Source organism: Scylla paramamosain, chromosome 31 (assembly GCF_035594125.1).
Source record: "Scylla paramamosain isolate STU-SP2022 chromosome 31, ASM3559412v1, whole genome shotgun sequence".
NCBI lineage: Eukaryota > Metazoa > Arthropoda > Malacostraca > Decapoda > Portunidae > Scylla > Scylla paramamosain.
Window position 1 is genome coordinate 9,917,951 of NC_087181.1, and position 17,910 is coordinate 9,935,860.

Here is a 17,910-nt window from a genome sequence, read left to right on the forward strand (position 1 = left end):
GAATTACACACACAAATGCACATGTACACACACACACACACACACACACACACACACACACACACACACACACACACACACACACACACACACACACACACACACACACACACTAATGTAGCAAATTCTGTAAACTGATACCAAAAAGTGTTATGAATGAATGTAAGAACAGGTTGTCATGACAGAATCCACACACAGATATGAGGACAACTTGGTGTATGCCAGAAATGCTGGGGTGAAAAGAGGCTTGATGACGGGCGTGGGTGTGGGTGTCATGTGGTTGTTCATCTATGCTGCTTATGCTCTCGCCTTCTGGTATGGCACAGGTCTTATTCTGGACTCCCGTGCAGGAAATGGGGATTACGACCCATCAAAGCTCATCATTGTGAGTGTGTGCCTTGAGGGAACATTGTGATTTGCAGGATCTTTATTATAATTTGAATGTGGAGATTGAAACTTGCTGTCTGTCTTTGTAAACTATTATAATTTGAATGCATTGCTGAATAATGTTGATATTCTTGTTTCCTATTTGCTATTCGATTCATTAAATATTACTGTGTAGGTGAAATATGGTAGTGAGGAAAAATATGTCATGAAGCAGAAGTATCTTATTTTCTGACATTGGGTGTTGTCATCATAAGGTGGTGCATCATATGTATGCATGCCTTCTGTATTCTCATTGAAGAAGAGAACACTCAAAGTGTTGGAGGATAAAATGCTTCTGCTTCATGCTGTGTTTCTCTTCACTTGTCATTGACTTGTCTGATTTTCTTATATTTTTGTGCATGATGGCAGGTGTTCTTCAGTGTGTTGATGGGGGCCATGAATGTGGGCCAGTCAGCACCGTACTGGGAAGCCTTCACTGTAGCACGAGGAGCAGCAGCCACCATATTCAGTATTGTGGAGAGGAAGTCTGCTATTGACCCATCCAGCAAAGAAGGAAAGATGCCTCACTCCATCACAGGAACAATTGGTAATCAACTGTTTACCTTGCACACCAGCAGGAAGGGACTGAGTTCAGATGTTGGATTTGTAGCACTACTCTACTACTAGCCATAAATCATAAATCTCTGTCATTGAGCTATAGTTGTGTAAGGCCATTAGGATTTGATTAATTATTATTGTTAGAGTCATATCATCACATCCATACTTCAGGAGTCTTGCTTTGCCTTTTTTCCTGGGAAGAGGGGGCAAGAAAGAGAGGGTTGGGCTGATTTTGTCCAACTACACACATTCTTGAAGGTTCTCTCAATAACTTGAATAATACATAACTAAATAAACACTGATTAGAGTATTTCAACTAAATAAACATTGATTGAAGTATTTCTGACTAGTGAATTTAACTTTGATGCCATCTCAACTTCTAAGCATTTCTGACTAGCTGAAGGGTCTCCCAACATCTTCATCCTGTCCACAGAGCTGAGAGATGTGCACTTCAGTTACCCTTCACGGCCAGATGTTAAAGTTCTGCAAGGAGTGAGCCTGAAGGTGGAGCCAGGTCAGACTGTTGCCCTGGTGGGTTCCTCAGGTTGTGGCAAGTCTACATGCATCCAGCTCATACAGCGTTTCTATGACACAGCTTCAGGAGATGTGAGTAGGACACCATTAGGACAACAGATAGTACATTTTCTATTCTTATGTATCTCTCTCTCTCTCTCTCTCTCTCTCTCTCTCTCTCTCTCTCTCTCTCTCTCTCTCTCTCTCTCTCTCTCTCTCTCTCTCTCTCTCTCTCTCTCTCTCTCTCTCTCTCCATCACTCCTTGGTTTGGCGTGTGGATGTTTGATTTATCCCAGCTCTTGGTGGTGAGAGTGATGCAATGCACACTTCATAGTATTTGTAGAAGCATCTGAAGGAGGTGCTTCCCCTGTACTCAACCCCTTCATAGCACTATTTAGGTGTTCAGAATGATGTGCTGGTACTTGTGACAGTGTGAAGTAATGCACATATTTATCAGTATTATATTCATTGTCACAAACCAGGGGGCACACTACGTGTGACACCTGTGTACACAAATGTTTGAGGTCGCCACCCCAGGTAGTCTAATCTTTACTGCCTGGGGATAGTAGTGCTTCCCTTGCCTCCTCTTAGTAGGACTCAAAAGGAAAACCAAATTTATACACAATTATACAGTTATATTTACAGAAAGTTAACAAACACACACAAGTGATAGTAACAGAAACTCCAGGATCAATATCATGTGCAAGGTAGACAAGTCTTCCTTTCTGGCACAACACTAAAAAAAAATAACCCCAAGACTCCTTGTACTTCCTCACCACTCACAAACTCCATACAGCAAAATCATAATAAACTTACTCCTCAGTACTCTGAAATATCAGCCTTTTACTGCCTCACCACATCCCAATTCCACACAATAACATAATAACTAACTTCTACACAAGATTCTAATATCACCCAGACACAATATGCTGTGAACTAACAAAGCTTAAAGTTCTTACACATGGGGGTACTCATAAAAACAGATACCAGTCAAAAGGAAAGGATGCCACATGCTCAGTCCTCCCCACTTGGCCTAATCTTGCCCCAGGCTGACAAAGGGGTCAAGGAGGAGGAGGCTTGGGTCACAGCCTTTTTTATGCCCTGGGGGTGATCCACCTTGGTAGCGTCTGGCAGCTGAGCGCATCTCAGGCCATTTCCTGTTTTCCTTTATACAAAGGGGTGGAGCTATCCTCACATGACCTAGTTGCCACCCTTTGTCCCTCATGCTCGCTCAACCATGCTTTTTGCCCACAAAGGAAATGACCGTGTGGGATTTAAAAAAAAGGGGAACACCGTGAGGTCCTTTTACTATCCAGTTTAAGAGGAAATACACTCAGGAAGCACATTATTCACCTTAAAATACATTAATACATGACAGTACATCTAACACTTATTCAGTTACAAAGATAAAAAGTAAAGAAAAGGACATACATAGCACATTTCATCACACCATACACTAGTGACTCTAGCTATGTCATTACATATGAAATAGCTATAGTAGGGAGAATAGGAAATGGCAATGACAGTGACTACCTCAGTCAGGTGAATCAGTTTGTTTTGTGGTGCGAAGGGTCTACATTTCTTAAAGGCATTGGCCATTAGAAAATATCAAAATATTACTTCATAAAATATCATTAGTACAAGTGTTTTGTACATATACATTCCTAATTTTTTGTGCAGTATTTTCTGCAATATCCCTCTATGTTTTGCAGGTAATGCTTGATGGACAGCTTATCCAAGATTTGAATATTGGATGGCTGAGGGACCAGATTGGTGTGGTGGGACAGGAGCCAGTCCTCTTTGGCACCACTATTGCTGAAAACATCCGTTACGGCAGGGATGGAGTCTCCATGGCAGAAATAGAGGCAGCAGCTAAAGAGGCAAATGCACATGACTTTATAATGAAGCTGCCTAAGGTGTGGAACATATATCTTCTTTTATAACCCTTCTCTCTCCCTTCAATTTTTACCACATGAAATATGGGATTTTTCAATGGGTGATGTAATTTTTTGTGTACTACTTAATTTGAAGGTAAGGTTGTCTTCATGTTCTGGACACATATGTTTAGAAAAATTAATGACTGAGATTGGTATTTTGTATCATTCAAAGTCTATGATAGTTCTAAGCAGCGTGGTTTTAGTATCTTCATGATGTCTATAGAAATTACTTAGTGCTGTAACATACTTGAAGGATAATATACTGCACCAACCTGGTCCACACTCATTATTTCTATGATGCACTTGTCCAGGACTCTTTAGAGTTACGTATATTTGATAAATCACCCATGATGAGATAAAACTGTGAATATATCTTATAATATGAGGTTTTAGACACAATACCTGTTGTGGATTATAGTTTGGAGGTTAACTTGTGTTTGAGATTAATTTTATCAACAGAAATATGAGACTCAAGTAGGAGACAGAGGAGTGCAGATGTCAGGTGGCCAGAAGCAGCGTGTTGCCATTGCCAGAGCATTGGTCAAACAGCCACGCATCCTGCTGCTAGATGAAGCTACCTCAGCCCTGGACAACCAGAGTGAAGCAATAGTTCAGCAGGCACTTGATAAGGTTAAGTTACTTCTTATATTCTTGCTTATTTTGCTTTTATTCCTTTTTCTCTTTATTTATTTCTTATCTATTGGTAATGATGAAGAGGAGTCCATGTAAATAGAAGTTGATAAAAAATATCACCATAGTAACAATTATCATTATTGTTCAGGTTCGTCGTGGTCGCACCACAGTTATTGTAGCCCATCGCCTCTCAACCATTAGAAGTGCTGACAAAATTGTAGCATTCAACAAAGGGTTAGTGGCTGAGGTAGGAACCCACAAGGAACTCATGAAACACAAGTCATTTTACTACAACTTAGTCACTGCACAAATCCCTCCAAGTGAACGAAAGTCTTCCAAGGGTAAGTAATACACATTGTTGTTAAAAGATGTCCTGTTTCTTATAAGGTGAGCAGGCATTTTATTTATTTAATTTTTTTCTGCCCTTGGCCAGTCTCACTGACATAAAAATTACAAGATGCATCAGCAAAATAATATTATTTCCTAATTTTGCAGCCACATTTAAAAAAAAAAATGATTTTCTGAATTGTCTTTTCCTGATGTCTGGCAGTAGATTAACTTAAATTGATGTATTATCCCTTGAACTGTTTCTTGTAATTTTTAATGTACATCTAGGTTTGGTAGATGTGATTATAGTATTTGTTCTATCTTATATTAACTGTTGAGTGGTGAAAGGTCTTTTGAAACTATAGAGGATTTTTATTTTAAATTTTTCAGCTAACCTTCTCTCATGTATGCAATGTGGGATTCAAGAAAAGTAGAACAAAAACTTTTAACTCAAAGCAAAAAAAGTTTAAAAAATTTTGCTATAGTACATTCACTCACTTTTTACTCAAAATCAGATCTAGTTTTTCTTTCATTCAGAAAATTAACTAAGATGTTCTAGCTTTTATTCATATTATGTGTCATGCTAATTTTTTAACCAGCTGACAAGGAAGATGTAGAGTCAGACAGCAGTGATGAGGAGAATGTCATTAGTGTGGCTGAACTGAGTCAAGACATCATGGACGATCTGGTCAGTAAGTCTCCTGTAGCTCTTGCCCGAACCTCCTCCACCAGGCAGTCTCTCCGCCGCCGCCGCACCTCCACCAAGGCCAGCAGGCACTCCAAGGAGACAGAGGTGTGTGTGTGTGTGTGTGTGTGTGTGTGTGTGTGTGTGTGTGTGTGTGTGTGTGTGTGTGTGTGTGTGTGTGTGTGTGTGTGTGTGTGTGTGTGTATTTACCTAATTGTATTTACCTAGTTGTGGTTTACGGGAGGAGAGTAATCTTATAGTATCCCGTTTGTATATCTATCCAGTTTGGTCTTAAAAGCATGGACAGTTATGGCATTGACAGTGTCTTCATGGAGTTCATTCCATTTGTTCACACTTCTATGAGGGAAACTATATTTCTTGATGTCTCTTCTACAGTTAATTTTCTTCAGCTTCTTACTGTGTCCCCTTGTACTCTGTGTGTCTAAATTTATGAAATATTTTTTGTCCACATTTTCCATACTATTTATCATTCTATAGATGTTTATTAAATCTCTCTCTCTCCTATTTTCAAGGGTAGGAATTTCCAACATTTTTAGTCTCTCTTCATAGGATGACTTGCTCAGCTCCAGAACCATCATAGGTACTGCTCTTTGTGCTCTTTTTAATTTTACAATATTTATCTTTGTATGAGGAGACCACACCACTGCCTCATATTCCAATCTTAGTCTTATCATGGAAATCAGTAATTTTTTATCATTCCTTCATCCAAGTATGAGAATGGCATTTTTACTCTTTAACAAATTCATCGTCTCTACAGTAATTTTATCAATGTGTCTGTCCCAAGTCAAATTTTCAGTAACTGTTACTCCCAAATCCACTTCCTCTTTTGACTTCTTTAACTTCACACCATCCATCTCAATGATATTGTATTCTTTTTTTACTCTTACCAAACTCCATTACATTACATTTACTTAAATTGAATTCCATTTGCCAAGATTTACTCCATCTATTTATCTTATTTAAATCATCTTGCAGTACCATACAGTCATTTACATTTTCTACCCTTCTCATCAGCTTAGCATCATCTGCAAATAAGTTCTTATAAGTATCTATTTCTTTATTTACGAGTATGGTGTTCACATATATTACAAACATTATTGGTCCCAACACTATGGGACATCACTAGTTGCTTTCAGCCAAGATTAATTTTGGTCTTGTATTACAGTTCTCATCTCTCTATCATCCAGATAATCCTCCATCCACTCCAACAGTCTTCCTCCAATTTTCCATTATTTTTTTATCTTCCATAGCAATCTTGGGTGTGGTACTTTGTCAAACACTTTCTTCAAGTCTAAGTAGACACCATCCGCCCATCCGTCTCTCTCCTGCACAGTATCGACTTGAATAAAAGGACAATAAGTTCATGGAGCATGATCTTCCCCTCCTAAATCCAAATTGACAATTTACCAAAACTATCTCTTTCCAAATGTTCCATCCATCTTTCCTTTATTGTTCTCTCACATAGTATTCCTACAACACTAGTCAAGGACACTGGTCTGTAATTTAGTGGGTTTTCCTTATTTCCTCCTTTGAATATTGGTATAATATTTGCTCTCTTCCAATCTTTTGGTACTCTTCCCTGTGATAGTGATGTCACCACTAGACTGTGAATTTTATCAGCCAGTTGTTCTCTACATTCCTTCAATATCCAGTTTGATACTCCATCTGAACCAGTTGCTTTATTTACATCAGCTTAAGTATTTCCTCATAACTGACTGGGACTGTACTTCGTATATTCCTCACCAACTTATCCCTTCTAGCATCAAACTCCCCTTACACAGTAAATACCAATCTGAAACTATTGTTGATAACCTCTGCCACGTCCTGTGCATCCTCATAGATTTTTCCTTCAACTTTCAGTCTTGATACACCTTCCTTCTTCATCTTCCCATTAATATGTCTAAAGAATAGTTTGGGTTCATTTATACACTTATCTATTATATCTCTCATAGTTTCTTCTCTCCATCCTTATTATCTCAATGTACTTGTTTCTAACATCAATATATTCCTCCCATCTGCTCAGTTTTCCTCTTCTTCCATCTATTCCAAGAATTTGACTTAAAATTTCTAGCCTCTTTGCATTTTGTATTGAACCATGCTTTATCCTTTCTACATCTCACTCCTCCTCTAGGTACAAATTTTTCCACAGCAGAATTGTATATCCTTATAAATTCATCCCATTCTTTTCCAAATATCTTCTGAATCTTAAAAGTCTTTCCAGTCCACAGCAACAAAGTACTTCCTTTATTTTTCAAAGTCAGCATTATTATATTTAAATCTTTTCACCTTATAATTTTCATCAATGATTACATTTTCATTTTTCAAATTAAATTCCATCAACACATGATTACTTTTACCTAGAGGGCTATCATAGTGTATAGTTTCAATAATTTCCATGTCCCTGGTAAACACTAAATCAAGTCTTGATGGTTTATCTCTTCCACTAAATCTGGTATCACAATCAACTCATTGAGTCATCAAGTTTTCCACTGCCCGGTTTAATAGTCTGTTTCTCCATGAATTACTCCATGAATTCTTACTTCCAGTAGTTGTCAGTGTCTCCTAATTTATTTCCTAACAATTGGTCATAGGTAGCACATACACTCCTACATAATTCATTATCCTTCCATTTCCTCTTCTAATCATCACTTGTAGAATTTCAGACTTGTGTTCACTTTTTATTACCTTTTCCTCTTTAACACATTTTTTAGTCAGAATGATTACTCTCCCTCCTCTCTCATGTGTGTGTGTGTGTGTGTGATTTACCTATGGTCATCTGCTGGTCACCCAGCCAGCTGTTCCCCTACGGAAAGAGCTCAGAGCTCATAGTGACTGATCTTTGGGTAGGACTGAGATCACTGACACACCACACCAGGACAGTGAGGTCACACCCCCCCTGGTTACATCCCGTACCTACTTGCTGCTAGGTGAACAGAGGCTATACATTAAGAGGCTCACCCATTTGCCTTGCTGCACCCAGGATTCGAACCTGGGCCTCCTTGATTGTGAGCTGAGCATGCTAACCACTACACTGTGTGGTGTATAGTGTAGTAGTGTAGTGTGTGTGTGTGTGTGTGTGTGTGTGTGTGTGGTGTGTGTGTGTGTGTGTGTGTGTGTGTGTGTGTGTGTGTGTGTGTGTATATATACTTTGCTGTATTTACCTAGCTTACCTAGTTGTCTTTTATAGTATCTGAGCTACATGTGTGTGAAACTATGAATGAAATATAATTTAAGCATCTAAGATTCAAAGTTTGTTGTGTGGCTGTGTTGTCACCATAGCATTTTAGATGATGTTTGACCACAATCTATGTGTTATCTATCAATTAGCAGTGTAGTCCACATCACTCAACACTCCTTCCATTGTTGCTTTCTTTTTCCTCAAGTTTAGACTTTGTGCACTGCTTAGTTTCAGAGGATGTGTGGTGACAGCTTGCATTTGTACTCATGATGGAGACAGCGTTGCATGAGCCACACCTGTTTTGATCTCACATCATGAGTGTTGATCGATGAATACATGGAAAGTCTACAGATAGAGGGAAAGAAATCCAGACATAATGTAGGCAAGATGAAGGTGCAGTCTGGGCTGATGTGTGGATAACACATACAGTGTTTTAGATCTGTGTGATAAGAATTTCAACTCCTGTTGAAACATTTCCGGCATTGTAATTTTGTGAGAAATTATAGTGTTCTGGACAAACAGGAAGTTTCATAGTTTTGAATATTACATATAAAAGTGCTAGTTTCATAAACACTTGTTGTCATTGTGACTCTTATATTTCAGAAGGAAAAGGAGAATCTTCCCACTGTGCCACTATCTAGAATCATGAAGATGAATTCAACTGAGTGGCCATACATGCTGGCTGGGGCACTGGGCTCAGCCATTCAGGGTACTATTGTTCCCCTCTATGCCATCATGTTTGGGGAAGTTCTTGGGGTAAGACCTGGTCTCTGATCCATGTTAAGCTTTGTGTGTAATGATGGAAAAATGGTGATTGATGAAGAGGATAACAGAATTGAATATGGAAAATGTAACACTGAGGAGAAGACTACTCATGGGATGTATGGATGGGATGAAGAGAGAGAGTGATGCCTTTGAAGCAAGGAAGACTGGATGTGTATAATGGTGCTGAATGCTGAGAAGTTGTGAATACTAAAATAGGACTTAAGTTCATAAATCAACTTCAAGGATCTCTATGACAGATTTGCCTGTATTGATCCAAGCAGGTGATCAGATCAAATGTAAGGAGGCAGTAGACACCTGCCAAAATGATTATTATTTCTAGTGAAGTCTCAAACACTGGGTCAAGGAGTGCAGTGAACTTATCAGTAACGCAGCTGTGACCTCACTGAACATTTCCCTTTGTGTCTTACAACACAAGGGGGTAGTCACTGCCTGCCCTCTAAAGACAACTCTCTTCCTCCATACAAAACTATATGCACCTAATTACATGCACACCCTTCACTCAAAATTCTAAATTGAATATGGCAACTCCTACACCAGCCTTGGAGTTCCTGTCTGGGGAGGGGAGCACAGATGTTCCCAGGTCAGATTGCTCTTCAGGTATCGACCCTAAGTGTCTTGACACCCCTCTCAACTTTTTCTTCATTAACTTCTGCAACATTCACAGCCTTAGATCTAATTTTCAATCTGTAGAATACCACCTCTCCTGTACTAAACCTCATCTTCTTTTCTTCCCTGAAACACAGGTACCAGAGGCAACTGACAGTAGTTAATTTTCTGCTCCCTCCTACTTTTTCTATCCTCATTTTCAATCCAAAGCTGGATGTTATGTCTGTGTGTGCATGCTCTTGTATCTTCCACAGTTTCTGTCATCTGGCTATGACTACATAGTCACTCTCAAACTAAATTTATTTGTGCTGTATATCTCTCAACTCCTCTGACTACAAAAAATTCGTTGACTACTTAACTTCCAAAGTGGAGCGCATTCTTACTATCTTTCCTTCTGTAGAGATCTCCATTCTTAGAGACTTCAATGTTCACCACCAGCTTTGGCTTTCCTCTCCCTTCACTGACCATCTTGGTGAACTAGCCCTTAACTTTGTTATTCTCCATGACCTAGAGCAACTAATGCAACACCCTACTTGTATTCCTGACTGTCTTGGAGATATGCCTAACATTCTTGACCTTTTTCTAACTTCTGATCCTTCTGCTTATGCTGTTATCCTATCTTCTCCATTGGGCTCCTCTGATCACAACCTTATATCTGTATCTTGTACTATTGCTGCAATCCCTCCTCAGGATCTCCCAAAGTGGAGGTGCCTCTGGCATTTTGTCTTTGCTAATTGGGGGGGACCTGAAGAGGTATCATCCTGATTTTCCATGGAATGACTACTGCTTTTGTGTCAATAGAATTGGCATGCTGATGTTTTTGTTATGTTTCATGTCATATAAACCAGAATTTTTTTGCATTATTTCTCTTGCTATGAGGAATGGTGAAGCATTTAGATGGTGCTTTATTAAAAGTAAAGTTTTCTTTATAAAACATGTCGTCATGGAGGGCAGTTTATTTCACTGAGGGAAATTATTATTATTTTTCACAGCATCTTTTAAGCTAATGCTGCACATACACTGCACAGTTCTTTGTGGGAGTCCTGTCTCCCTAGAATTCTCCATAGATCCAAAACTGCCCTTCTGGAGGGAGTCAGTTAGGGCTATATTGGTTTGGGATATTTGAGGCTTATATGTGAGTCAAGTGTGAGTACTCCTTAATGGGGTCAAGAGTCAAATGAGTCAAGACTCATGTAGAAATGTGACAGTTAACATATGTTCAGACTGCTTGCCGATGCTGCCACATTTTCATATTAATCTCTCTTTTTCAACTGAGCTGGACACTTTCCCCACACTATGAAACAACAGTTTGTTTATCATGTGCATCACTTTCATTGATGGTGGGGTGTAGTCCAAATATAGTCTTTTACTGGTGAAGTACATTTTTTTCTTTTTTTCTATTTTGTGTATGAAAATGTTGACTTACTGTTGTCAGTCAGTTCCATTTATGTTATCCACCTGTGTGCAAGATTGAAATTGCATAATCATGATTTTCTCTTTCAGTCGCTGTCAACAGCAGATGAAGTAGAAGCCAGAAAACAAGGAGACTATTATGCAGTGCTCTTTCTCATTATTGGCCTCATTGCAGCTGTGTCAATGTTTGTCCAGGTATTATTAATGTGACTTAAGTAGGTAATCATAATGCAGAAAATATAAAATAAAATCCTCCTCATTATATAAGTAAGCTTGTTAAAACTCTTCACATTGTTAGCATGAAGATACTAATTGTAGAGTTTACAACCTTGTATGTAAACAGTAACTATACTGTGTTCACGAATGCTAGAGATACAAGCCCCTCCTCCTGGGTGAAACATGTCCATGGATCAGTGCTTTGGCCTTCTACTGGCTGGCTGTATTCAGTGAAAGCATGCATTTTATAGTGCTTCATTGTTTCTTTACCAACACACAAACTGTTTTCTTTAAGTACATGAAAACCATCTTTCACTGTCTTCACTAAATGTCTTATTACTTGAACACAAAAGCAGGTCAGTAGCATTCAAAGAGAAGAAGACACAAAGTGAGTAGTATATAGGCTTGTAAATTTCTGGATGGGTGAGAGAATGACATTAATCATCTTGAGGTGCTTAGGGACACCTGGACTGCAAGCATCTAACCCCTTACTTGACACATTGGAAAGAGAGTGCATATTTTTCTTTCTGCTTTGAAAATAAGAAAATAATCTGCAAGAACTGAATGATTATTTTGCATTGTTGCTACAGCATCTTTTCATTAATTATAATGCTTGATTAGCATTTTTCTTTCAGCTGCACCACAGCTTTCTTTATAACCTTTCAGTTATTTTGAAAATAAGAAAATAACTTGCAAGAACTGGGTGATTGTAATGTCTCAAAAGTGTGTGTGTGTGTGTGTGTGTGTGTGTGTGTGTGTGTGTGTGTGTGTGTGTGTGTGTGTGTGTGTGTGTGTGTGTATATATATATATATATATATATATATATATATATATATATATATATATATATATATATATATATATATATATATATATATATATATATATATATATATATATATATATATATATATCACATCTATTTCTAAAGCTGAACTCTTTGATGAAACCTTTGCTAAAAACTTTACCTTGGATTATTCTGGGCTTGTTCCTCCCTCTCCTCCACCCTCTGACTACTTCATGCCACGTATTAAAATTCTTCGTAATGATGTTTTCCATGCCCTTGCTGGTCTAAACCCTCGGAAGGCTTATGGACCTGATGGGGTCCCTCCTATTGTTCTCCGAAACTGTGCCTCCGTGCTTGCACCTTGCCTAGTCAAACTCTTTCAGCTCTGTCTGTCAACATCTACCTTTCCTTCTTGCTGGAAGTTTGCCTACATTCAACCTGTTCCTAAAAAGGGTGACCGCTCTAATCCCTCAAACTACCGTCCTATTGCTTTAATTTCCTGCTTATCTAAAGTTTTTGAATCTATCCTCAACAGGAAGATTCTTAAACATCTATCACTTCACAACCTTCTATCTGATCGCCAGTATGGGTTCCGTCAAGGCTGCTCTACTGGTGATCTTCTGGCTTTCCTTACTGAGTCTTGGTCATCCTCTTTTAGAGACTTTGGTGAAACTTTTGCTGTTGCCTTGGACATATCAAAAGCCTTTGATAAAGTCTGGCACAAAGCTTTGATTTCAAAACTACCCTCCTACGGTTTCTATCCTTCTCTCTGTAACTTCATCTCAAGTTTCCTTTCTAACCGTTCTATTGCTGCTGTGGTAGACGGTCACTGTTCTCCTAAATCTATTAACAGTGGTGTTCCTCAGGGTTCTGTCCTGTCACCCACTCTCTTCTTATTATTCATTAATGATCTTCTAAACCAAACTTCTTGTCCTATCCACTCCTATGCTGATGATACCACCCTGCACTTTTCCACGTCTTTTCATAGACGTCCAACCCTTCAGGAGGTAAACATATCACGCAGGGAAGCCACAGAACGCCTGACTTCTGATCTTTCTAAAATTTCTGATTGGGGCAGAGCAAACTTGGTATTGTTTAATGCCTCAAAAACTCAATTCCTCCATCTATCAACTCGACACAATCTTCCAGACAACTATCCCCTCTTCTTCAATGACACTCAACTGTCCCCCTCTTCTACACTGAACATCCTCGGTCTGTCCTTTACTTATAATCTGAACTGGAAACTTCACATCTCACCTCTAGCTAAAACAGCTTCTATGAAGTTAGGTGTTGTGAGACGTCTCCGCCAGTTTTTCTCACCGCCCCAGCTGCTAATTCTGTACAAGGGCCTTATCCGTCCATGTATGGAGTATGCTTCACATGTCTGGGGGGGTTCCACTCATACTGCTCTTCTAGACAGGGTGGAATCAAAAGCTTTTCGTCTCATCAACTCCTCTCCTCTAACTGACTGTCTTCAGCCCCTCTCTCACCGCCGCAATGTTGCATATCCAGCTGTCTTCTACCGCTATTTTCATGCCAACTGCTCTTCTGATCTTGCTAACTGCATGCCTCCCCTCCTTCCGCGGCCTCGCTGCACAAGACTTTCTTCTTTCTCTCACCCCTATTCTGTCCACCTCTCTAACGCAAGAGTTAACCAGTATTCTCAATCATTCATCCCTTTCTCTGGTAAACTCTGGAACTCCCTGCCTTCTTCTGTATTTCCACCTTCCTATGACTTGAATTCCTTCAAGAGGGAGGTTTCAAGACACTTATCCACCAATTTTTGACCACTGCTTTGACCCTTTTATGGGACTGGCATTTCAGTGGGCATTTTTTTTTATTAGATTTTTGTTGCCCTTGGCCAGTATCCTTCCTACATAAAAAAAAAAAAAAAAAAAAAAAAAAAAAAATATATATATATATATATATATATATATATATATATATATATATATATATATATATATATATATATATATATATATATATATATATATATATATATATATATATATATAGGTAAATAGAGAGGAAGCATTTGGCCTGAGTGAGGGGTTTGAGGGATTAGCAGTAACATGTGAAGGGTAGACCACTGTCTAGGAGAGTCACCAAAACAATGTCAAACCCTCTGCCACACCTTGGGACACTGCCACCAAATGGGGATAGAATTCAGGGCCCTCCAAGCTCTACCATGAGGGAGGGGCTTGTGTCTCTGATGTTCGTGAACAGAGTATAGTTGGCCTGGGGTGATTAACCACATAGCCAGGTCAGAGACATGGGACATAGAGCTGATGTCTTTGTATTCCTTTTGTATCTCAGTATTTCCTGTGTGTCTTGAAAGGCCACTGTAAGGGGCAGAGCAAAAGGACTGAAGACCAGCATCCCATGTATGACAAAGCAAGCTGTAGGGAGGAAAGTGGGATTCAGTTATTTCTCAAACTTTGGTATAGATGCCATGTCTTGGCTTCCCATCCTGTAGGGGTATATCAGCTTGGCATGCAGATAAATAGAAAATTTATTAAAATTCTTTGCCGCAGGCATACATGTTTGCCCTTTCTGGAGAGACACTGACATCACGGATGCGTAAACTCACCTTTGCCGCCATGTTAAGGCAGGAGGTGGGATGGTTTGATGAGGAGAAAAATTCTGTTGGTGCCTTGTGTTCCCGTCTCTCAGGGGATGCTGCCTCTGTCCAGGGGGTGAGTAACTGTGCTTACATTGTTGTTTTGGTCTTCTTTTGTTTAGCAGTGTATAGTCTACCTGAAAGTTTTGTTATATTCCAGTACATGCACCTCTGGTCGCTTGACCCTTGACCTTGTGGCATGAGAGTTCAGATTTACCTTAAGGGGGTGGTACCATAAATGAATTATTTTTAACTTTCCTTTGAATGCTGATAGATGAACTTGGCTTTGTCATTCCTGCAAGTGACTATGATAGATGGGAATGAAGTTGACTCTTACTAATGGCACAGGACAAAACTTGTAAGCTGTTTTTTTATTATAAGTTTGAGTTCTTATTTTTTTGTGAAGGTAGCTTACTTCTTTATCCTGCCAGGCCACAGGGTCAAGGATTGGTACAATAATACAGGCCCTCACTACTCTGGGTGTCAGCATCTGCCTGGCTCTCTACTATGACTGGAGGCTTGGGCTCATCTCTTTCCCCTTCATACCTTTTGTCCTCATTGCTGTGTACCTTCAAAGCAAGATCCTGATGGGCCAGAGTGTCACAGAATCTGAGTCCTTACAAGATGCAGGAAAGGTGAGATAAGTTTTCAATAAGAATTTTTATTATAGCTACTCTCTCTCTCTCTCTCTCTCTCTCTCTCTCTCTCTCTCTCTCTCTCTCTCTCTCTCTCTCTCTCTCTCTCTCTCTCTCTCTCTCTCTCTCTCTCTCTCTCTCTCTCTCTCTCTCTCTCTCTCTCTCTCTCTCTCTCCCTAACAAAATTTGCAATACATGTTAAGTGGGGAACGTTATGACCTACACAACTCCAAGAGACCAGACAGGATTATCCCCTCACCCAGGCAGCTTATGAGTGCTCCCCTTAATGAGACTTAAGCTCGGTGCCAATTGTCACCCATCTGTGACAACCCAGTTATGTTCATGAAGTAAATTGTTGCTGCACCTTAGAATCTCATCATGATAAGGGTGACCAGGTTCCCAGGCCAGTACCACCATTGGTTAGAACATAGAAGATAAATAATACAAACAATGTCATATGGTATGATAGAGGACATCAACTCTCACTCACTCTCATAAGCCAACAGCCTAGGTATATGCTTAGGTTCTTATAAAAACATATTTATGGTAACTTCTGGGACTATAGAAAAAATGCAGAAATTAAAGCAGTATTTAAGTACACATTTAGTGATGTTTTTTCATGCATTACATGCTGCCATCACACCAAATGCTTGCAGCTTGCCATTGAGTGTATCACAAACATCCGCACAGTGGCCAGTCTTCATAAAGAGCAGTATTTTGCTGATGAATATTCTGCTGCTTTGCTCAAACCTCACCTACAAGCCCTGAAGAAATCACACCTGAGAGGTACTAATATTACAATACCAGTTTTCTTTAATAACTAACATGGTTTGCAGTTAGTGATAATACTTAAAGAATATTCACTGTTGTAAATAATACCATACAAAAGTTTTAAGTTTCTGATGTTAAATATTTAAGATGCATTTGCTACTTTTTTTTTTTTTTTTTTTTTTTTTTTTTTTTTTTTTGTGTGTGTGTGTGTGTGTGTGTGTGTGTGTGTGTGTGTGTGTGTGTGTGTGTGTGTGTGTGTGTGTGTGTGTATTTACCTAATTGTGAGATACAGGATAAAAGCCACACTAGGCTTGTGCTGTCCTGTCTCCACATCAACTTTTATCAAAATTTTCTTGAAATTTATGGACTGTTTTGGCATACTGTCTCATCAATAAGTTCATTTCACACTGCTGTGCTTCTGTGGGAAATGCTATGTTTCTTGATGTCTCTCTAGCAAGCACTCCTTTTCAGTTTCTTTTCATGTCCTCTGGTACCTCTCATATCTGGTATCATAAGGTCATCTCTGTCCAACTTTTCCATCCCTTCCAGTATTCTATATAGTGCTATCAAATCACCTCTTTTTCCAGCATAGTCAGACCCAATCTCTTCAGCCTCTCTTTCTAACTATACTCTCTTAGGCTTGTAGGGATTTTAGTTGCAGCTCTCTGAATTCTTTCTAGCTTTCTGATATTCTTCAAACTTGGTTATCACGGTAATGCTGCGTACTCCAATCTTGGACATATCATTGTTGTTTTCAGTTTTTTATCTTATCTTTCTCAATATAGGTGAAAATATATATAGGTGTGTGTGTGAATATAGGTGTGTGTATTTATCTAGTTTTACCTAATTGTAATTTACAGGGCCTGAGCTATGCTTGTGTGGTCCTGTCTTCATATCTACACTTATCCAGTTTTTCCTTGAAGCTGTACACTTGTTGCCAAAAATACATCCTCACTGAGCTTGTTCCAAACTTCTGTATTTCTCTGTAGGAAACTGTATTTCTTTGTTACTCAAGTAGCTTCATTTTCTTGGTTTTTTGCTGTGTCCTCATGTGTATCTGGTATTTCCTACTTTTCTACTCTATTCCACAATTTATAAATTAGTATTGAGTTTCCTCTTTCTCTTCTTTGTTCCAATGTTGGCAGATTAATTTCCTTTAACCTGTCTTCATATGTTAATTCCAGTTCTGGAACTATCTTCATTGCTATCCTTTGTATCCTTTCTAGTTTTTTTTTATATGTATCTTATGGGGAGACCACACTGACTCAGTATATTCCAACTTTGGTCTAATCATGGTGGAAATTATCTTTCTCCATATATCTTTATCCATGTAGTGGAATGCTGTTCCAGTATTTCTCATCATTTTATATGTATCTCTGAATAGCTTTTATACATGCTTCTCTGACTGTTGACTATCCTTTATTATCACTCACAGATCTTTCTCATGTACTTTTATTACTTCTTAATTTCCCATTTTGTATGTCCATTTTGGTCTCTTCATTTTTTTCCCATTTCCATTACATGACAACTTTTCACATTATATTCCATTTCCCATTTCTTACTCTAGTTCCAGATTTTATTCAAATCCTCTTGCAGAATTTTGCTGTCTGTTGTTTCTTATATGTCTTTGTAACTTTGCATCATCTGCAAACAAGCTCATGTAACTCTTTACTCCTGACATATCATTTATGTAGATAAGAAAAAGTAGTAGTGCCTGCACTGATCCTTGTGGTACTCCACTATCTACATTTCTCCAGTGTGTGTGTGTGTTTGTGTGTGTTTGTATGTGTGTGT

The 17,910-nt window shown here is 38.9% G+C and overlaps 1 protein-coding gene across 2 annotated transcripts in view; it reads left to right on the plus strand.

Annotated features, from left to right (window-relative positions):
• Nucleotides 1–17,910, plus strand: part of LOC135116444 (ATP-dependent translocase ABCB1-like) — a 45,953-nt gene that overhangs the window by 22,450 nt on the left and 5,593 nt on the right. For both annotated transcript variants that reach the window (XM_064033907.1, XM_064033908.1), the window contains exons 9-20: nt 199–385; nt 796–973; nt 1,418–1,590; nt 3,210–3,413; nt 3,894–4,064; nt 4,216–4,408; nt 4,994–5,187; nt 8,882–9,034; nt 11,174–11,278; nt 14,625–14,786; nt 15,142–15,345; nt 16,002–16,131. In XM_064033907.1, the coding sequence (XP_063889977.1) occupies nt 199–385; nt 796–973; nt 1,418–1,590; nt 3,210–3,413; nt 3,894–4,064; nt 4,216–4,408; nt 4,994–5,187; nt 8,882–9,034; nt 11,174–11,278; nt 14,625–14,786; nt 15,142–15,345; nt 16,002–16,131 (2,054 nt within the window). The remainder of the gene's footprint in view (nt 1–198; nt 386–795; nt 974–1,417; nt 1,591–3,209; nt 3,414–3,893; nt 4,065–4,215; nt 4,409–4,993; nt 5,188–8,881; nt 9,035–11,173; nt 11,279–14,624; nt 14,787–15,141; nt 15,346–16,001; nt 16,132–17,910) is intronic.